At 49.0% G+C, this 23,014-nt stretch overlaps 1 protein-coding gene across 2 annotated transcripts in view; it reads right to left on the bottom strand.

Annotated features, from left to right (window-relative positions):
• Nucleotides 1-23,014, bottom strand: part of RPTOR (regulatory associated protein of MTOR complex 1) — a 330,498-nt gene that overhangs the window by 244,146 nt on the left and 63,338 nt on the right. For both annotated transcript variants that reach the window (XM_055318123.1, XM_055318124.1), the window contains exons 2-3: nucleotides 16,295-16,397; nucleotides 5,060-5,142 (exon numbers count right to left, since the gene is read on the bottom strand). In XM_055318123.1, the coding sequence (XP_055174098.1) occupies nucleotides 5,060-5,142; nucleotides 16,295-16,397 (186 nt within the window). The remainder of the gene's footprint in view (nucleotides 1-5,059; nucleotides 5,143-16,294; nucleotides 16,398-23,014) is intronic.

Below are 23,014 nucleotides of genomic sequence, written 5' to 3'. Positions count from 1 at the left end.
CCCGGCTGGTGAAGGAAGAAGAGGGGGAGCCAGCTGGCCTGGGGCAGCAGGACTGGATGATGATGTGAGTGGGGCGTCAGCGACGACAGCTCCCTCCCTTACAAGGCCATTCTCACCCGCTGTGCCACATCAGTTTGGGACTAAAGTCACCGTGTGACTGGCCCAACAGGAGCCACTACAACAAACAGTCCCCATCGGGCTAGTCCACAAATCTGTCCAAAGCAGCTCCCAGGTGGAGCACACAGCCCCACAACAAAGCTGGCTGCCCCCTCAATAATCCACATCCAACTCTGAGAACCCCAAGTCAAGGTGGAAACCACTCACTCACAAGTCTTCACTGCATCCTGCATAAAGCTCACTGGGGGCTTCAGGCGCCAGAGCTGTCAGGGTTAACACGCCGCTCTCCCCTACTCCCCACAAAGGAGCCACCGCGGCCTGAGGCTCCCGGGCAGGGCGCCGTGACCAGCCCCAGGAAGGAGACCGCAGGCCAGGGCGCGAGTCACCAGCAGGGCGGTGGGCTACAGGACCCTTCCCTTAGCACCCTGCAGCTCAAACGTCTGGCAGCGCATTAAACGGGCCACTGGATGCTCTGTCCCTGAGATGAGGGTCAAGCCATCAGCCCCACCCCAGGGAAGAGGCAAGGAGCTATCCCACCCACATCCCCACCAAAACCTAAGTGCTGGGGTTGGCAGACAACACCCGGGCCTGAGGCCTGTGGGACAAGCCCGTGAATGCCCCCAACATGAACGAAGCTGTCCGCTGGCCTTCGCCCCCTCACACCAAACAGTGCAGTCATCGGGGCTGTCTGTTCAAACTCGCTCTCCGAGGCACACGAGCAACTCCATGAGCAAAACCAAAGGAAAGGCCTTTGTCGCCTAAATTCAAATGCAACAATGATTTCCACGTAGCTGGTGACCAGGTGATGGAGCCCTGCTTTGTCCCAGACAGACTTCTCACCCCACACGCACTCTGCCAGGTGGGAAGCACTGCAAGAGCACGTCTGTCTAACGGGTAAACTGACTTCCATTCCTCAACCGCACATCGGCAGTGACAACCAGGGGGAGCATGGTGACCCAAAGGATAGGAGGGAACGCATGGCCCACACGCCGCCCCAGGAAGTGCACCCACAGACCTGGCTCCCAGAGAAGGAGCTCCTCCCACAAGCCTTGCTTGTTCTAGGGAAGCTCCAGAGGGCATTTGTCGTCATCTCCACTCCCCCCCGCCCCGCCCGCCCCATGCACACACGCAGACTGCTAGGTTACTGCTACAAAATGCACTCAGGAGCCAGGGATCACTTCAGACACTGTCGACAGTGGCGTCCTCGCCGAGCCCCTTCGCCTACCTTAGTGAGCTAGACACACCTCCATTTGCTCTCAGGCCCCCCAGGAGGGCAGACAGTTCCTCAAGGAAAGGAGCTTTGGTCTGCAGCACTCTGGGGAGAGAGCAACAGGGTGAGACCTGCGTTTGCAGCCTCCCTTCCACTCTGGCCCATTACACCCTGCGCTGACCTGCCAGAGGCCTCTCCTTGTTAGGAAAGGCCTCGGACACATGCATCCTTCACTGGACCTGCTCCACTTTGTAATCCCCACTCCTGTCACCCAGTCACACGCTCAGCTGGGACTTTCGGGGCCAGCAGTGAGGGCTGTCCATCTGCAGGACTGTCAGCTGGAACAACAGTTGGCATTCTTCCTTCAATCTCCTGCAGAACACAGATTTATGTACCTACGAGGTACTAAGGCAGAGCCTTAAATTTAATCAAAAGAAAAATTTCACTGGTGGCAAACTGATAAATTATTTAGACAAGGGTTCAATCGGTCTGGAGAGGAAATCTGGGCCTGGTAGTCTGGCAGCCTCAGGGAAAAAAATATCAACATCACAGCTTCTCTAAATTCCTTCTTGACCCCAAATCACTTTTATCAAAATGTTTAATCCTGAATAGTTAAAGCTAGAAAAGCAAAGAGGAGAGAGCCTAAGGAAGAATTTCAACTCTCCGAGGCACGAGGTGGGCAGGTTTCCCGCGGTCGGTTCTTCGCTCCTCCTGGGTAGCACTGGGGTAGCAGGGTCCCACATGTCCCACCCACAGCCACACAGAGGCATGCAAACACTAATGAATATGACCTTATTTCCAGCTGTTCCACCTTTCTGAGTCTCACAGTACAGGAGGAAGAAAAGACCAGATTAGGGACATCTACATCAAAGGTCTAGAAATTTAATAACACTCCCGTCGTTTTATTGCAGATGGCACATCGGCTCTATCAGGGCCTTGCAGAGCACAATAGACTGGGGTGAGTTTAGCTCTGCAATGTTTCAAAGGACCCTGATTTACAGTAAGGAACAGGCCGCCTTCCACACAACCATCTGAGGTTGGTAATTGTCTCATGTTTTGTGCAAACTCTATGAGGCCAGGTGCAGCTGGCCTCCCTCCCTCTCTTGTAACCCACAGGAGCTCACAGAGAGCAGGGGGAAGCACGCCACTTGCACTGGGGCACGTGCTGTTACTGCCCCACAACTGTCACCAGTGAGCCACTGAGCGTTCCTGCCGCTGCCCTTACCTTAGGCTCGTTTCTGAACAGGTGGATCCCACTGACAGTTGGAAGCAGCAAAATTTCAAACCTTTTAATCGTACTTAAAAAGGAATGCAATCGTCTTGACGTTCAAAACAGAAAATACTAAGTATTCACTGCTGTGGTTCCATGTCTTGATGGAAACGCAGGCAAAAAGCCCCTTCACTGGTGTGAATGGCTCCTTCTAGGGTACAGCTGGCACTTCATTCAGATCCCTCTCTACAAACCAGCCCCGATGGGGTCCCACTGGCACCGGTGCACCCACACCTTTTCTGAAGCACCCTACAATCTAGTAACATGACCTTGCAGATCCATTCTTGAAATCCCACTGACTCGAAGCTCGTTGCTTAGACTAAGAGCCAGCCGCCTGGAGGGCGGCACCCTCTGTGCCACTGCCAGCCTCCCGCAGACACCTTCCTGCCACCCAAGAGGGTAACTTCTCAACCCCATGCCAATTCTACTGTCATTTTTGGATCTGTCATCATTTCCCTCTCTGTAAATGCTGCCTGCCTTACATGGTAATGCCTCTTCCAGATGCCATGGGAGAGATCTGCTCTTAGACAGAAATTTAGATTAAAAATAATAATAGATCCTACTTTCGAAGATTCCATGTACTGCCAACTAGTGTGAACTAGCTGATGCCTACCAAGCTAAACTAATAATAAAGCTACCAGTAAATCGACTCTTAGCACTCCCCCAAAATTGTAAATCACACCAAAAGGAATAAACATACAATATCTTGACATATTAAGCCCATATTCTGAAAGACCAGCTTTTTTTATGTAATATTTCTTTAAAAGGAAGAAAGTAATTAAAACAGCAGAGCATGTGCCGTGGAGAACACAGTTGGAAGATCTGAATTTATCTGCTTGCCTTCTCTTTTAAATAAATGAATCCAGCAAAAACCCAAAGCATTAAGTCAAACCCAGGAGATGGTCAGATGTAGGTAAGTCAGAAAGGCGTTCTTTTAAATTTAAACACTGCTGGTTCTCCACCTTCTAGATGCCAGTGACGTCAAGTCTTCCGACAGACATTACCTGTGTGTTGTCACATGTGCCCTGAAAACCTGTCTGCACTGCACACACCCGTCAGCGCCTGGGTGGTATCACTGAGATCCTGGAGTGCCTTCAAAGTCCCTAAAGAAGCGATTTCCTACTGACAATAGTAGGCATTTCGACTGTCTCTAAAGGGATACACTGTGGAAATATCTCTCTGTGCCTCATCCAAGGCCCAAAGGCACTGTACTCTCACAAGAAAGGCTCCTGAGTTTTATATAACCATCAAGAGGTAATAAATCTAACAGAGAAAAAAGCAAAGCCCTTAGGCATAGATCAGAATCACCACTAAGAAACTGCCTTCTGAAGAATGGGAGTCTGTGGTTATTGACTCCACAAGTTAGTCTCTGCCACCTCTCAACACATGGGGTACACAGTCCCCACCACCTAGTCATCCCACAACCATGGGCAGCAGCAGAATTGACCTGCGGGCACTGTGACAGGCAACAATGGACTCATTTCTGGCTGTTCTCTCAAAATGTAAATAACATACAAAGAATCCCTAATTCCAGATCACGGGGACAAACAGTCCACAGATGAAATCCCAGGCAGGCAGAGTTCACGACCCTAAGCCACTTGCTTCCATGAGGTAGACACCCAAAAAGGAAGGGAAGAAGACCGCAAAAGCTTAAGCAAGGCCACCGGCCACCCACCCCGTGCGTGGCCGCACCCTACAGAGAATTCCAGAGCCAGCCCACCATACAAAGCTGAATGGAAAGGCAGCTCCATAAACACCCTAAAGTTCTAGTCTTCTGCTACAATTATTACATCTTCAAACGGGCTCAAGAGCAAGGCTAGAGGAAGTGGGTCTTGGGGTGGTTCACGAGAAAACTCAAGATCTTAAAAGGCAATTTGACACAGTTACCATATTCCATGCCATTGTTTTTTAAAAAAAAAACAACAACCACGAAATTGTAAGACATCAGGACATCAGTAACAAAAGGCACAGTAATTGGTGACTGACTCCCTAAAAAGAAACTCACCTTCTGAATCAAAGACAAGGCATATAAAAGCTGTCATCTTTTCAATACTGAGTGCTTTTTTCTCAACTGTTTGAAAATTGAAGACAGAAGGAATAGCTCTAACTAGTTAGGTTACGGGAAAGTTACTGAAAATACATTTCCTGTGCAAAAGAAAAACCATGATTTAAGAGTAACGTGAGAAATGCTTTTCAGTGTCTCAAGGTTGTGGGGGCAAAACTCAGGCCAAATGAATAAGAGACCGTCCAGCCCAGGGCTCCCACCAGTGTCCAACCACCTTCATTCAAGAAGCACATCCACGAGCCCAGGAGGGAGGGTGCAGTGAGGACCGGCCTGCCACCAAGGGACATGAACTGGGGGTCCGTAAAAAGCTCTCGCTTGGATTCAAATGCTGTTTGAAACCAAGGAATTGAAGCTTCCCTGTAAGAAAGAAAGAGAAAAGCAAAGAAAGAGCGCTTACCCTTGGCTGCCAGTTCTCATACTGCTTCTGCAAATTCGCACCGATGGTTTCCAGAGCTTTCTGAGGCCCCATCGACAGAGGATCTGAAGAAGTAATAAAAAGCAGAAAGTTCGTTATTCGTGTATTTCTTCTGCTGCTGAGGCTCTCACGGTTTCCTCTTCTGTCACTCACTTCAGAGTCACCTTGGACTGAGGAAGATACAACTGGGGTTCTTCTGTGTTTAACCAGACGTTGGGAACTGCTATGCCCCCAAACAGGCCACACCTGTTCACCTTGCTAGAGAGAAGTGGTTTTATCTGCGTTGCTGGCCGTGTGAAAGTTGTCCGCTTCCCTGTGCTCACCAATCAGCCTCACAGTCACCCTGCACACCCACTGCCCCACTCCTGCGCGCCTGGACCAAGGTGGCCCACGGGCCAGGGGTGGGCCTCTGGGAAATGGCGGGGGGGGGGGGGGAGGCGTTTGCCCACAGCGAGAGCTGCATGGCGCTTCCCTCAGCAGACTCAGGAGGAAGATGGAAAGACAAAGGCCATGTGCTCTAAGTTAACTTCCCTCTGAGCTAGTTCATCAACAAAAACCACTTTTATAAGCACACCCATGTGTTTGTGGCTTACCCTCCCATTTTGGGAGGGCTTCTAGGGCAAATAACTCTAACCAGTAATTCCTCAAACTTACTTGGTCTGGAGACATCTCTGCAATCTTTAAAATTATGAAGAACCCCAAACAACTTTTAAGTGGCTGTATCTCTTGGTATTTGCTGTATCCAAGATGAGAAATTTTAAATATATTTCTTTATTCAGTCATTTAAAAGTAATAAGCCCATTACATTTGAACATAAATATTATGAAAAATCACTGTTTTACCAAAAAAAATTAATGAGAATAGTAGCATTCTACCTTTTTTTGCAAATGCCTTTAACACCTGGTTTAACACATGACAGGTGGACTCTCCTATCTGCACCTGCATTCATCTGTTACAAAATGTGGTTCTGGCCTGGCCGACAGAGGAGCAAAACCCCACCTCACACGCAGACATCACTGGAAACGAGAGGCCACTTGAAATAGCTTTTGAGACAGTCATAGCTATCTTCTTTGATGCTACACCAAAACTCGACACATGGTAGCTTCCTAACGACAATCGGCAACGTGGAGTCTGAAGCCACAGCAATGAACCTGTACTCCATGGCATTAAAATCCACTGGTCCATCATGCACTTTGAACGGATCCTCTACCCAAGGATGACTCTGTGTCATCATCACTGGTCATTTGTAAAATATTGGTGCGCTAAGCTCTGTGCATCTTCTGTACGTCATTCTCCAATATCTCAAATTTAATCACCAGCAACAAACACTTCCAGTTGTTTTCCTTAAATGCCAGTTCACTTTGTTCTTTTCCAGAAAACACCTGCCCAAAGTCTGTCAGCTGCTCCTCCATGCAGAAAGGATGTTCCATGAAAAGAGCAGCTAGTTCAGCTTGGGACTCTCCCATCATGTGAAGCCCTCCCTCTCTGTGACCAGGAGGCGCCGCTCAGCGTCCCCCCTCATCGTGCCATCTACAGATGTGCGTCCAAAGGTTGACATCCATCTGTAAGACTGGGTGTCGGTGCTGAGTCAGAGCACCGAAACAATACCTTCCCTGCACTGTTTTCACTGTGGACTTGTTGTCCACAAACTAACACTATTTCTGCCCCAGCCTCCCCAAAGTGTCCCTCTCAAATACTGCCTTCCATACAGTTACAGATAACAGCTTATCTCCCCTCGTCTCCCCCACTCCCTGGCCATCCCCTAGCCAATCCCACTGAGGTGAGGATGTAGGACTCCTTTCTGTAGAAGTGGAATGGCTCCCAAGAAAAGAGCCTCTAGGGACCAGAGGACAATAACGTTCACATCATCGGAGTCTCACAATGAGAAAATTAAGCCCAGAGCTCAAAAGCAGTTGAAGATATAATGCCTGACAACTTCCCAAATTTGACAAGAAATGTAAGCTTACAGATTCAAGGTCAGTGAACCACAAACAGGATTAACCCAAGAAAATCTATATCCAGACACATCATAATCAAACTGTTAAAAACAAAAGACAAAAAAAAAAAAAAAAAGTCCTTAGAGAAAAATTGGTTCACAAAGGATCAGGAAGGGGAGAGTCTCTGGATTTCCCAACAATCCTGAAAGTTGGACAGAACAAAACAAATGTCCTATGAAAATAACATCTACCTGATATTCAAATCTGAAGGTAAAATAGAGGTCTTTTCCGACAAGCAGTCACAAAATCTGTCCTGTGTTCCTCTCCTTGAGAAATAAAGCACAAATAAGGCAGTGAAGGACCCAGGAAAAGAGAGAGAAACGACAAGATGTCCATGAATCAGATCCAGAGACAAAGCCAATCCAACAGGAGCAAGGGGAGGCATTTTTAAAAAACAAATAGATTATTTGAGCACTGGAATAATTATTGATAGCACTTGACAGATCTACTGGAATATAGGTTAGGAAAAAAAAAAAGATGAACCTAAGTTTACAGAAAATTTAGCAAATAAAGGAACTGGCAACTGGCAATAAAGGAAGGACAGAGAAAAGAGACAGCTTTCTCTTAATACACTCTCCAGTACTGTATGAGTTTAAAGCTATATGCATGTATTATTTTGATTTTTTTTAAAGAAGTATAAAATTAAGTAACAGGATTTTAGAATTAGAAGGGACCTTTACCACTAGTGCGTCAAAGTCATGGAGGACTTTTTACCATACCGACGCCAGGCCCTACACCCTGGAGAGTCCAATTCAATAGCTTCAGAAGAGCCCAGTCAGCTAATGAGCAGCTCTGGCTGAGGAAAACCTAATGAAAATTGGGTTATAATTAGCTTATCTGGAAGAAGTATGGTAAATTTGTTTCAATCCGTAACTAAAGAAATTAGATGTTCATCTTCATCTCTCTTTGTTCTGGTAGGAACCAAGTGCTAAGGTCTCAAAAGAATTATAATCACCCCAATCAACTGTGCTATAATCTAAGTCACAGGACTGGCAAGAGACAAGAATAAATCAGAATCTGGAAAATAACAATTCAGGGCCATGGCGAAGCATAAACAAAGCAAAGGAAAGCAGAAAACATCAACAAACAGAAACCATTCAAACAGCCACGCCTCGTGCAGGAGACCGGGAGAGCAAATGCAAGAGCTGGTGTGAAAGCAACCAGGGCGTCTGTCCACACCTGCGGCACCCACATGGTCAGTGTTATGGCTGGAATCTACGCTTAAGAGAATGGAAATGGTTTCCTGTGTAAAAAGATAAAAGGCCAGTCCAGGAACCACACTGCTCAGCACCAGCTCCTAGGCGTGCCCTCGGAAGAACCACAGCAGAGGGAGGAGGGAGTGCCACAGGTCCCCAAGTCAGGGAGAAGGGGCAGAGCTGGCCCTCCTCCTGGGACTCCCTTCCCTTGGAAAGCCCAGGCCCTCCAGCCCCACACCATCCTCTCCCATGTTCCAAAGAGGGCGTGCCGACCGTCTGCCAGAGCTGGAGGGCTGCTGCCACGCCGCCCTGAGCACCCCGTGGCCGGTCCAGCAGCCCCTCACTAGACGTGGCTGCCTGACAGCAGGACCCCTCTTCCTTCCCTGCTCTGGATCCAAATCCCTGCCTTCCCAGGGAAGGGGGCGGGGGGGGGGGGCGCTGGCAGCCTCTGGCCACTCATCAGCCCGGGATCAACCCAATGGTGCTGTCACATCCTGTCTACTGAGAACCCCTGTGGCCAATTAACTGCCTGGTTTCCTCCCAAAGGTACCATAGAGAGTGGGGCAAGGAGACGGGAGCGGGAACAGGCACAGCGGAAAGAAGAGGACGAGGGAAGTGGTGCATTTCCGACCGCGCTCACGAGTAAGCCAACTTGTGAAATCAACTAAAACAAGTTCCTGGTGGGCGGTGCTGACGCTCTAACCGCCTGATGAGGGTCAAGTGGACACAACGTAGGTCTGCGATCGGAGTGCTGTCTTAATAAGACGCTTCTCCTCTAGGGCCCTCACGGGTTTCTACTGAAGGAATGAAGTGGGTGGGCAGGTGGTGGAAGGAAGAGGGACAGTAAGTGACATCTGCATAAAATTGTAGCCTGGCATCAACCTCCCCGCAAGTTTTTCTGCATAAGCCCCCTGTATCTCATGATGCACAGAACTTCACGTTGATGGGAACTGCAGCCACCTACCCCAGGGCAGAGGAGAGAAGCTGAAGTTCCAAGTGGTCAGGTGATCTCAAGGTCACAGGCTGGCGTTAGTGCCAGCAGTCACCCAACCTGAAAATCTCCCTGTTCTCTCCACTCTTCCTTCAGAAGAGCCTGTGCGTCACCATCAACTACGAACATGCTGGTCACTATTGCTGCAGCACCTGGTGCAGGCACCTCCTCCTAGCTAGGTTCTGGAAGATCCTGAGCAGGGCAGAAGCCCAAGGTGCAGGGCTCTGCTGACCCAGTGAGCTCTTCACCCACCTGAAGATGAGCACAGGTGAGCCCTTTTAAAGCAATTCTGTGATGTCACTCCTCCCCGGAAGAGCCTGCAGTGCCTGTGGTATGCTACCACTTGGTGAAAATAAGCAAGACTAACTTCAGCTGCCGGGGCGCAGACCAGGGGCAGGGCTAGCTGGGAGGGGACGAGAGACATGGCTGGACTTGGGGGCTGCTGCTGAGGCTGTTTCTTGATCTGTAATGGGTCAGTCTGGGAATTAGCACACCTTTCCGTATATATGCTATCCTTCAGAAAAAACTTCAAATTTAAAAAAGACATGCAAGGGCAGCCCGGGTGGCTCAGCGGTTTAGCGCCGCCTTCAGCCCAGGGCCTGATTCTGGAGTCCCAGGATCGAGTCCCACATCGGGCTCCCTGCAGCGGCTCCTGCTTCTCCCTCTGCCTGTGTCTGCCTCTCTCTCTGTGTGTCTCTCAGGAATGAATGAATGAATGAATGAATGAATGAATGAATGAATTAGTTAATTAATTAATTAAATCTTTAACAAAAAATAAATTAAAAAGACATGCAAGAAGAGCTCCCAGGTGGCTCAGGTGGTGAAGAGTCTGCCTTCAGCTCAGGTCATGATCTCAGGGTCCTGGGATCAAGCCCCTCCTAGGGCTCCCTGCTCCATGAGGAGTCTTTCTCTCTGCACCCCCATCCCTGGCTTGTGCTCTTTCTCTGTCTCTCAAAATCTTTCTTAAAAACAAAAATTAAAAAACACACAAGGCTCACTCCTCAAAGAACGTCTGTACTTCTTTGTAGGTTGTATTTATGTGGACATTTCATAGGTATCTGTTAATTGACTTACTGGCTGAGTACTGCCTCCTGGATCAAGTACAAATTTCTCTGTATGGCCTTCAAGGACTGTGCCACTAATTAGTTGTTTAACCTTGAGCAGCTAATTTTGATTGAAAAAATAATCATGGCAAAGGGCCACTTTGAGATCAGAAGTGGTTTTTAATGGCTCTGTACTGTGTCAGCCATAATACCCACACGCATTTTACCATTAGAAGCGTCTTTGGTGGGAGGCACCTCCCCTGAGGCGAGGGCGGAGCAGGGAGCCGGGCAGTAAGGCTCTGGCTCCTGCCGGGCGTGGCCCTCCCAGTGCCCGAGGTCCCGGGACAGGAGCCACCATCCTACTGGAGCCCTGTCTACACTGCAGCCTGGTCCTAACCACTCAGACTCACGCACCCACGCACGCACAGCCGCAAAATAGATGAAGCGGCTCTGTCTCCTGTCACGCAAGCACCAGGGGCTGAGAGGAGTTTCCAGAGCTGAGGGGATGGCTGGATGGCGGTGGCTCGCACAAGGCACTCTGCACGTGGTGGGAGTCCGAGCGGCTACACCTCCTCAGGCTACACCGAGACAAGGAGATACTGCTCGGAGAGGCCAGCATGACTGGCACAGAAAACAGGGTCTCAGCTGAAGGCCCCGTGGGTGCCCCCGACACAGGCCCAGCCTGTGCCCCAGGGCTCAGCCCCCCCAGCTGGGCCCTTCTCTCTCCACACGGCCTGTCCGGAGTCGTCCACCCGCAGCATCTTCTGAGCTCCTGGCCGCTCAGGGTGGGCCCGTGTCACCGGCCCCAGCCCCACATCTGCGGCCCGAGGCAGGGCTGGGCAAGCCTGAGGGCACGCGAAGGTGTTGGCTCTCATCAGCCTGAGTCTCTCGACCCCACGGCGGGGGCGGGGAGGGCTTTGGGCTTTTCTCTGAGGAGAGGGTAACACAGCTGCGTGCCTCCCAAATACTCCCTTAGGACACGAGAACTTCCCAGGGCTCCAGCATTCTCCCCTCTCATGATACCGGCTGCCTTTGACAGCACATGAACAATCTCTCCGCTCAGCGAGGGCTCCTCCTGTTGGGCCTTCAGCTCCTCTATACCTGCTTTCACACACAGAGATTTCTCCAAGACGTAGGGGCACTCGCTGCTCTTAGCGCGGTTGTTTTTAGTATTACGCTGCAGCATTTAATGTCAGGCCATAAAACAAAACAGCCTCTCCCCTGCTTCTCTGAGAAGAGCTGAGTGTCACTTCCATGAAATAAAACAGCATCTTATTATGTGGCGGAGTGGAGGGGCAGGGGTGGGGAAAGAGGTGTTGACAGCCAGCCGTGCCGGGCCCGGAAATCCCAGCGAGCTGTAAGGGCCCCTGCGCCAGAGCCTTCCCTGCGCAGGGGAAGGGGCCTGCGCGTGCTTCAGAACCGCACAGTGAACCTTCTATTTGTTTATTCTGGCAACAACGATTCCTGTCACCATCAGAAAACCTTAAGGGGCCACTTCCCGAAAACAGGTCCAATCCCTGAGCCTCTGGAAGCAGGTGTCTCTCCTATGTGTGCCGGCAGCACGTGCCCAGGGACGCCAACACAGACTGGAAAGTAAGAGTCTGCCCCTTTGTCAAGCTACCCACACCCCTCGTCCCTGAGGTCAGAGCAATTTCAACTAGCACGGACCGTCTCGGCTGGTTTGATGTGTGTCTGCAGCCAAAAAGCCATCAACCTGCAATGCATGCCATCCCTTGGCACATCATAGGCGTAAGGTAAAGCACAAGAGACTCTCAGGTTGTTACCTGACATAGTTAACATCTACTTTGTAAGATGAGAAGCATCTAGCAGTCTACTCTCAGACATCTGCTGGAGACCTCCAGCCCAACAGAGCAGCTGGCACGCGTACAGATGGGTGCATGACGCAGGCCCCGTTCCCGTCTCTCAGAGTGAGCGCACAGGGGCAGAAGAGAAGCAGACGCAGGAAGCATTTCCAGGTCCCACTCAGCACTGGGGGAGGGAAACACAGGCATGCGGCTGCTGTTCCAGCTGCACACGGTCTCTGCACTGAGCCCTCCCAGTGAACCCTCTCCCCAACCAAGAGGTAGGTACCATCACTGCTCCATTTTGCAGATGAGAAAACGAAGGTCTCAAATCATGAAGTGACTTGCTGAAGTGAAGAGCTGAAAGGAATAAAGCTGGGGCCTTGATGAATGCAGAACCTTTGGATCTCTGGTGATGGAGTACATACAAAACCACAGACCAAATATACTGTGGAGACGGGCTGCCTTCTAAACAGGAGCACCCTTTAAGCTAGTGGCCGCACCAGCCCCTGCAGAAGTCTCCCTTGCGACTCCTTCCCTAGCCATGACATACGCCAGACATTTACATCTTGGAAAAGTCAGAACCAACCTATCCTTAGGCCTATGTGTCCTTGTGCCGCCAGCCAAGCTGCGCCACAGCCTTCACTGCCTGAACCACTTGTCACAAGCAGCGCCCCTCCCCACACACTCAGGGCCCTGGATCTGCTCCTCTTCCCCTGGGAAGCTGCTCTCCTCTCAACACCCAGAAGCACTGGCCTTCTGCAAAATGTAACCCCACTCATCTCCACGGCCGGGCCCCAACTCTCAGTCCTGGCTGCCGCATCATCATTGTGCCTGCAATCTACGACGCTTGCTGAAAACGCTAACCCTCTTCCTGAGCAAGCCTAGAGCCCGAGGTGGGGCGGGCGAGGCTGCACCTAGGGGATGAGGGGTGGCTCCGAGGGAGCAGCCCAGTCATGGCAGGGCATCTCCGTGGAGGGGTTGGGCACCTGGCAGGGAGGAGGGCACATACCTGAGGGGGAAGGAACAGCAGGATAAAGGAGTGTGAGAAGGGTGCAGACAGCACGGTGAGAAGCTGTCTCACACAGCAGCAAGGATACCTGGAAACCACATTAAGGCTGTTGGAAAGGGAGTCACCAACATGGAAAAATCCTGTTCGGTTGGAAGGGAGGCGGTTCTTAACCTGTGCAGACGTGACCGTGTGCACACGGAGACACACGTGCACATGCATGCATCTAGGAGAGGGGACAATAGGACCCCGGTTCCCACGAGAACACGGGCACCCAGATCGCAGTTTCTCATCTAGATGCCCCAGCCCAGGATGGGGCAGGAAGGACAAGCTGGAAGGAGGAGAGCAAGAGCCACATAAGCCAGTGGGAATGGGGCGGGCTGCCGATCAGGAAACAAGCAGTGCATCAAAATAAGCAACAACAACAACACTGGATTGTAACCCAGTGAATGAAAAAGAAATCCATGAGCTCACAGCAAATTCCCTCAAAGTCTGATGAGGAATACCTGCTTAGCAGTGATGCACCTCTTCCCAAAACTCGTCATTGCCTACAAAGGGGAAAGGGGGCGTTCAGAGCAGAGAGTCCGGCAGCACCTGCTTCATCAAGCGGTAAGCAAGTTGCATAACCAGTGACGGGATAAATCTACTCATGTGCCACCTGACACATGTCGTGGAAGGAAGGCAGATCTCTGCCGTGACACTCCTGTTGAAGAGATACAACCAAAATTTAGTCCTGAGGAAACATCGGGCGTTCTTCTAAGCTGAGCCTGTGATCCTCTGGGTGTCAGGGTCAGAAGGGTCAAGGAAAGCCTGAGGACCTGGTCCAGTTTGGATGGAACTAAATCCAGGGCAAGGCACGATGTGGAGCCAGGTCCCTGTGCCACAAGGGCATCCTGGGACAGGTGGTGCACCTGGATGTGGTCTGAGGCTTATGGGGTGGCAGAGTGCCCACGTTCACCCCTGGCGGTGATGGCCACGCTGGGATTATGCCCGTGGAAATCACAGTAACTCACTGGTGATGGAGCTGCACCGCAGGAGCTTACTCTCCTGTGAAGCAGGAAAAACGCTGCTTAGCTCTGTGCTAGCAAGTTTGGGATTTTTTTTTTCCAAGATAAAAATTGGAATATGCACTGCTAGATACCACTGCAAATTTGCCAAAATCAAATCTCCAGGATTCTTCTTTCTCTTATTCCATACTGTTGAAATCAGAAGGGCCAGCCCTACTCAACTTTTTAAATAGGAGCTAAATGCATATTTTTTTAACTTAGAAGAGGTATATGCCCTTCTGAACTCAAAATCCACTGAAATGAGTACAGAGTAGATTATATTCCTAAATTGCAGAGAAATTTTAAAAGCACAATATAAAATGCCTATTCAGTTCCTGGATTTTTCATGGCAAGAAGGAAGTAAGGAATTCCTTTCATTGTCACCGACATAGTCCCATAAACACCCATCAGAGACTGTGTGAGGACAGAGGAGAGCTCTTGTGATTCCTTGGGGGAGGAGGGGTGCAGGAGAATGCCTAGAGAATCTAATAGAATCCAAGGATCCTCGCCTGGAAGGTGCAGTTCCGTAGTCAGACACCACCACCCACACGATGCCAGAGGGTTCACGCGTCCCCAGGAGCACACGCTGGGATCCAGGTTGAGAAGGCTTGTTCTAAAAACCTAATGTAAGAGTACTTAAAGAGGGAGAAAATAGAACACGATTGGTAAAATCCAGCTTGGACAAGGGGTAAATGAAGTGGAAACAGTCGGCGGTGGCTAATAAGAAGTCAATTTCACCGGCGGAGACGCCAGGATGTGGCACAGGGCCAGGAGGGCCTCTAGGGAAATCAGCCACGGGGCCGCTTCTCTGTCACTGGCCGTGGGGGCCGAGAGGCCTGGGCTGCACGAGGGGAGGCGACAAGCACAGACGCTCACCCGAAGACCCTGAGACACTGAGGCAGGCAAGCCAAGTGGGAAAAACAACACTGTTTCCAATTCAGCCTAGAATATAGGCGTCCCCCCCATCCAAAAGTAGACCATTCCTCCAACACCTCTCCTAAGCCAATCACAGCTTCCTGCCAGCAAAAACCCTCTGGGGGTTCTTTCAGTTAGTAAAAAACAGGCGCTAACAGAGGTCTGCTACCAGAGGTCTCCAAGCAGCACAAAGCTGGCCTTCAAACAGCAGAGGAAATCTGTCATTTGCAATTTTTGTTATTTAAAGTAGATGAAGGGAATTTCTGCTTTTGCCAAGGGATGGAGAAAGCTGCGGGAGTGGGGGTGCTTTTGCCCCCAATCTTATCAAAGAGAGAAAAACAATCAACGACAGAAACAAAGAAAAACCCACACATCACTGTTAAATTATACCAAAATTTAGAGAAGAAATAATAGCCAACTCGCTACCAACTCTTCTATGAAACAGAAACGATGGGACTGTTTCTCAACACATTTAATGAGGGCAGCATTATCTTGCTACCAAAACCAAACAAATATGTTACAAGAAAAGACAACCACAAACCAAAATCACCCATAAACATCACTGAAAAAATTTCTTAACAAAATAATAGCCATCAAGTCCAGCAATATATATAAAAAAAAAAGATAACACAAGTGGGGGTTATTACAGGCATTCAAGGTTGGCTTAATAACCAAAATTCACTCAGCATGATCTACTATTATCAACAAACTAAAAAGGAAAAGCCAGGTGATTATATCATAGATGCTGAGAGCACATTTTGTAAGATTCGGCAGGGGTTCTTAACAAAAACAGCAGATGAAAAAACATCACGCTGAATGGTGAGAGCAGAGCGAGTGAAGGTCGTGCACCCTGCCCATCTCAACACTGCGCCAGGAAGCACTGGGCACTCCAGGCATGCCTTCCTCAGGGAGAACCAGGACTCCTGGCAACACACACAGGAAACAGCCCGGAGCTACTATCACATGCAAATTTAAAGAAGAAAATGCTATAATCCAATAATCACTACTTATTAATTTTCCTTGAAACACTCTGTGCGGGACAAATCATGACTTAAAGGTTCTAGACGTCCAAAAAGAAATGAAACTCTCAGATTCACAAAAACCAGTGCCGGCCTCCAGCAGACTCAGCCTTGGTCAGTGGGGGGCAAGCCCAGCCCAGCCCAGAGATGCTGCAGGCCACGGCCACGAGGCCATGACAGACGGAGGGGCCGCACTTACCGATCCAGCACTCCAAACGTGCACAGGGGGTGGTCTTCACCACATCTGGGGGGTCCACGCCGACATTCAGGCACAAAACTAAGGCAACACTGACCGTCTTCATCTGGAAACACAATAGAAACAGCAACCATTTCAATATGCATCCCATTGACACACTCTTCCAGGCTCAGAGATGTCCCCAGAACACGCGAAGCCCTGTCCCCACCACTGGCCTCTCCAACTGGCTTCCATTCACCCAGTACCTATGCCGCCCCCATGGTGCCACACCAGTAACCTCCTTCCTGGAGGGGTTTTGGAGTAAAGTGGACAGAAAGGAAGAGGTCCATGTTAGGGAGGCTTCCACAGGCTTCCTTTATGATACATTTCCAGAAACAGAATTATTTGACTAAAAAATATTAAGGCACTTGCTACATTCTGCCAAAATCCTCTGCAAAAATTGTGTACAAACTTACACTCTGACCAGGTTATGCTACTCTCATTATTTGAAGTCATTAATGATTTGATGAGAGAAAAACTGCCATATTGATTCAGTTACCATTCTTTCAGTATTAGTAACACTGGGTATTTCTTCAAATGTGTATTCACTGTTTGTAACTTTTATGTTCTGTGGATTTCCTACTCATGCTTATATACCACTACATTAGTGACTAATTCTGATTGATTTCATGTACTCTTTACATACTCAAGACTGCATCCACATTATTTGTTGCAAAGATTCCCCTAGTCTGGCGTTTACCATCTGATTCATTTCCTGCTTCTTGACGCACAAAGCCTTGGTTCTATCATCTGGTACAGCTTCCTGCACACCTGTTCCTTCTCCAGCCACCTAGTATGGGGAATGTCAGCCCTACGTACGTAGCGGCTCAAGCCAGAAACCTGGAGCTCATCCTTCAAACATTTACTGAGCATCTACTAGGTGCCGATCACTATTTTTAGGTGGTGAGGAGACATCAGTAAATCAAAGAAACAAAGATCTCAGTGAGGGGAGGGGGTGGGGTGGGGATACACTTCAAACAGGTGAGAGGACTCTGGGCTGAGTTACCAGCCTGGACCCCTCCCCTGTTCCTGAACGCCAGAGCCCACCCCTGACTCCTCGCCCCATCTGTTTTATCCTGTCTCCTAAATGCCTCCTGGGCCTGTCCCCTTGGCTATCCCCGCTCCTGACCATACAGCCGCTCCCCCGCTGCCCCATCCCCAGGGCGGGCTCCATGCTGCAGCAGCAGAAGCATACCTCTTCACACACATCTCCTCGCTGCCCTGCTCCGTCCGTCCCGAACCTTCAGGATTTACGTTTGAACTGCTCAACATGCATCAAAATCTTGAAAGCCCAACTCCTGCTAAGCATGCCACACGCCTGCCACGGCCCCATCCTCAGTGGCTCCAGGTCCTCAGCCCACTTGGCATGACCTCGGGGCCTCCCAGCCACAGCTCCCTCGGCCTGGAAGGCTGCCTCTCCCACTCCTTGGGACTCACCTTTGTGGTTTCCATGCAGACAGCCATTTCTCAGGGAGCTTGCCCCCAAACCCCGGCAGGCGCAGCACTGCCACACACCATGCTCTCCCGCTGCCAGAGCTCTCGGACCTAGGCTCCCCAACCCACGATGAGAGGGGACCTACGTGGATGCCAACTCCCGGCGCACAGCAGAGCTCAGGCCCTCCGTACTCACTAAGGGCCCCGTGCATTTCTTCTGGTGTTTTGATATGTTTTACGTTTAACCCTTCAAGCTACCTGGAGGTTGCTGTGGTATATGACACAAGGGGATTAATTCCTGTCTCAAAAAACTAGCCAATTGCACACCAATTCCCTGCTAAATAATCTCCCCCAAACTCAACAAGTTTGTATGACTCCTGTAACATATATAAATTTCCAGATAGACCAGATCCTACTTCAGGCTAACTGAATTTATCCCATCATCCCATCAACCAATACTTCTGGCACCACGCTGATTTAAGTCATTTATTTTTACAACATCTCACAATGCTTGGGAGAGGAGGTTTCCTTCCTCACAATCTTTTTTAAGCTTTTACTTAGCTATATTTATATTCATCTCTTTTTTCCCAAATTAATCAGTTCTTCAATTTTTTAATCCCATAGAGACTTTGACTAAAGTTGCATTAAACTGCATATTGATAACACTCAGTATTTTAAATTATTTTCTTTGATCTGATAATTCCACATTATGAGAATCTGTCAGAGAAAAATACCCCAAAAATAATAAAGGGGAAGTCTGTATGTATAAAGATTTCCTTCACAGCATTTTTTATTCTGAGTGCAAGTAGAAATGACTTAAATTTTAAGTGAATAAAGGAATGTTTAAGCACGCCATTATATTCTCCTAACAGAATAACACTTAAATTCTTATAATGTTAAATGAATAAAAATTGATCCAAAATACCAAAAAAAGCATATTAAACGTATAAATTAATTTTGGCAAGAAGTGATAACCTCCTAATACTTGATTTTTCCATATAGGAACACAGTATGTTTCTCCATTTATTTGAGTCTTCTTTTAATTTTTGTCAGTACTCCTTTCTTCGTTTTCTCCACTAAGAAGTCCTGCATGTTTCTTTTTGGATTATTCCTCAACACATCATGGATATTTGGGGGAAGTGTGCTTCTACACATGCATTCTCCCCATCGTGTTTCTTACGGTAGCCACTGACACCTTTGCTGCCACTATGTTAAACTCCTTATTAAATGTCACTGCTCCTTGGTGGTCCCCTACAGGGCCTGTGAGTTGACAAAGATACCACGTACAAATAATGAGTCCATCCTGTCCTTTCCAACGGTTCATTCCTCTCCCGTTTCAGGTCTTAGGCATTGCCCACAACTTCCAAAATAGTATTGCTAATGAGTACAGAACGTGGCAGTGGCGATCCTCGCACTGGTTTTAATGAGCCGTCATGAGTGTTTCCTCATGAGGTGCGCGGGCGATGACAGCGAACACACATATCGCCCACCTTCCCAAAGTTCGTGTTAGCGCGTTTCCCAGTGATGGAAGATCTCCCAGTGGAAGTCCTGATGCACCTGTTTCCGATAACCGAAAGAAATCCAAAGAGGATTTTTACTTTTCCGAGAAAGGGCAAGAAGTGGAAAGGCGTGCGGAGTTGGTTCTGCAGGCAGCCAGCGTGGAGGCAGTGCCCCCTGAGCTGCGAGCGGGGGACCCCGGAGCTCCTTCCCTGGGGGCCACCCGAGGCATCTCAAGTCCAGCCCCCAGGTTCTGAGCTGTGTCTGTCAGTGTGTGGGCTCTATCTCCATTTACTGTGTGCAGCACTAGCAAGATGTGTCCCTAAGGTATCAGAAGAGCCTGAGAGAGGTTATTTTTTGGGGTCTGGGGATGCTCAACATTTTTTTCCACATGAATTAATGGTAATTATTTCTCTCAGGAAAGGTTTCATAGGAACATACTGCTTTTGGATAGCGGGGAAACTCGTGTAATCTTTATCACATCAAGAAAGGATTCCTGTGTTCAAAACAGAATTTAAAGTGTGGGGAGGGGAGAGTATTTAGTCTTAAAAAAAAGCAGTCATTAATGATAAATCACTTTCTATAGGAGCTGCACGCCTGCTGCCAGAGACACACCAAAGAGAAGAACAGTGTCTTCCTGCGGACGTGTGCCAGCATCTCCTAGTTATGAACCATAAAAAAACAAATGGTCCCTTTATCGTCAGGAGAAAGGGCAGAAAATCAATCAGAAAATGGTAATAGTTATTGTTTTTCTTAGTCATTTTCCAATATTTAAGTGACCAGTATCAATAATCCCATACAGTTGATCTTACAGCAAACTCAGCCTTGCAGGAGAAGCTGCTTCAAACTAGAAGTTCCATGGAAACATCTTAGTGGCCTTCCTTTGGTGAGTAATACTAACAGCTGCCCCATGACATTTTTAAAGCAAGGGGTTCTCCTCTGCTCTGACACCGGGTACCTAGGTCACCCCCCGGAGCGAGCTCCAAGCCGCCTGGCTCATCCCTGAGCCCGCTGTGGGAAGCCCCCTGGAGAAAACCATCTTTCTCTAGGGATCTGGTCACATTTTCAAAAGGATTGCCTGCCCCTGCCAAAGTACAACGGGTCTCTGTAGTCTGACCCTGTCCTCAATCTGCGAGGGGACATGCTCCTAAACCATCAGGTTCCTTTCACAAAGTCCAGCTGAGGGAGTGACACTCAGCGGGCTAGTTTAAGGAATGCTGACCCCCTGGGCCTCAGGTCTGGTGGGCGTCTGCACAGAGGGCCTCCCCGCAGCCAGCCCCGTGCCCAGAGAGGACGGGGGAGAGCTGCTCCTCGGGAACACGTGCTCAGTGAGCCCCCACGCTCCCCCTTGTGCCTCAGGGACTCAGGGCAGGCCTTATGCTCGGTCACATCTGACATTTCTTTTTTTTTTTTCTTTTAAAGATTTTATTTATTCATGATAGTCACAGAGAGAGAGAGAGAGAGAGAGAGAGAGGCAGAGACACAGGCAGAGGGAGAAGCAGGCTCCATGCACCGGGAGCCCGACGTGGGATTTGATCCCGGGTCTCCAGGATCGCGCCCTGGGCCAAAGGCAGGCGCCAAACCGCTGCGCCACCCAGGGATCCCACATCTGACATTTCTGAGCAAGAGCCACCTCCACTTACTCAAGCTCACCCCCTAACAGGCAGGGGGTCAAGGAACATGAGCTCTCTGGCCATTCTAATCCTTTCCTAAAGGGTCCTGACCCAGATGCTCACATCCCCACCTGCTTTTCTAGCATACCTGCTTTTTCTTCTAACCCTCCCTGGGGTCAGGGAGGTGGTACAGGATGTGGCAGGGATGGGGCAAGGATGGTACAGGGATGGGGCAGGGATGCAGCAGGGATGGGGCAAGGTGTCCGCGCAGTACCCAGCAGCCCCAATCATGGTCCCACCTCTCCCTCCTCAGCCAACGCTCCAAACACATTACATTCCCTCAACCTCTATGACCACACTTAATTGGCTTAAAAACACAATTCTCAGTCAAATTATCTCTGACTTAATTATAAAATTATTATGTCTGAAGCTCTCCAAGTGCTTAGAAATATAAATGGAAGCCCAACGATCACCGTTTAGTCCCTCGAAACACTAAGGGGCCCCAAGACCCCATGCCTGTCACCAAGCACAGGCTTCACCGCTTTCCAAGTGAGCAACAGGAGGGCACGGCCCTCAGTGTGATATTAGCTCCATTATATCGGTGAAGACACTGAAGGAGGTCATCTGATTCGCCCTTGCTCATACAATATACATTGTTCCTACCTCCTGAGTTACACCTTTTTAAGAAAACAAAAAAGGTCTCCAGGATATACTGACATGTAGATTAGAAAAATGTATCTAGCCTAACCAATTTAATTCCACCAATGGGCAAAAGACATTACCAGTGAATATCCTTAAACCAATCAAATGTGTCTTGTGTTCCCTTGCAAATTTTAATAGCGCTGGCCTGATTCCAAATGTGGTAAGTTTTAAATTCTAAGCTATACCCCAAAGTGCCTTTTTGGTATTTTATTTTCATTTTTCATTCCAAAAATTCCAGATTAATGTTTTTTAATAACACAGTTACAGCATTAAGAGAATTTAAGGGCTATGAAATTTAATGTGCCAGAAACTGCGTAAGAGTATATAAAATAACCATTTTAGACTTTAAAACATTTGTTCTCCAGTGCAATATAATTGAAGAGGATAGTTCTATCCCCAGAGGTTAATTCTGAATTTGAAAAGAGTATCATTTTGAGAAGCTATTAAACATTAAGTGATCATTAAAAACATGTGACCTTGGACTTGTCAGTCAATTCCAATCACTCCTGAACAATGCTCCAACCCTTAAGGTGAGTGGGTATGGATGACTGCTCAGGGCCCGAGGAGTTCTCCAATCCCGAGCTCTGGCTCCAGACCGGGGCTCTCCAGCAGCATCCCTACGGGCAGCACGGAGCATTCTGCCTTAAGGCTCTGAGCCCAGCCCAATGGCCTCAACCACAGCTTGGACGTGAGTGGGAGCGGCGGGGGACAGTCCAGCAGGAGGGCCGGACACTGCTGAAAAGTCTGGCCAGGGTCCTGTCATACCATCCTCTGGCACCAGGTGTGTTTCGAAATTCAAAGTGTTTCAGACTTACAAAAGGATAGTATGGTACGTAACTCAAATCTCACAGCATACACCCAAAAGGGTCTGTCTGCAACAACAGCCAGTATTGAAAACTATTAAAATTTCCACAGTGAAATGCACAAATATCCACTCTCCAGGGAATAAAGACTATCAACAGCCTCAGCCCAGGTCACATCCACTTTGCTGTAGACGAGCTGCGAAAACCTCTCCAGTGTTCAGAGCTGGCTACTTTCAGAACTGCAGACGAGCGCCTGCGGACCCAATCACCACCCCGACTTGAAAACCCCTGTATCCCCAAGTGTGTGTCACCTCACTGATTAAAAATACATTAATGCCTGCCACCACGCAAAGAATTTGAAACAAAATCACAAGGGATGCCTTTGTTTCCTCCTACTTAACTGATTTGATAAACCATATATACTTTAAAAGATACAGTTATCAAGTGGTACAATCAAATCTGAATATAAATTCACAGGCTTACACACAATGACACCCAAGCCGACGTGCATAATGAAGAAAGTACATATGTGTTAAACTGGCCAATCACGGCTTCCCGCTCCCCATACTGAGAGCCTGGCTCACTCCTCCTTCCCGACAAACACAGGCGGGGCGTAAAGGAAAATAAACAGGAAG

This window comes from Nyctereutes procyonoides, unplaced genomic scaffold (genome assembly GCF_905146905.1).
Source record: "Nyctereutes procyonoides isolate TBG_1078 unplaced genomic scaffold, NYPRO_anot_genome, whole genome shotgun sequence".
Taxonomy (NCBI): Eukaryota; Metazoa; Chordata; class Mammalia; order Carnivora; family Canidae; genus Nyctereutes; species Nyctereutes procyonoides.
This window is presented reverse-complemented; position numbering and strand designations above follow the sequence as displayed.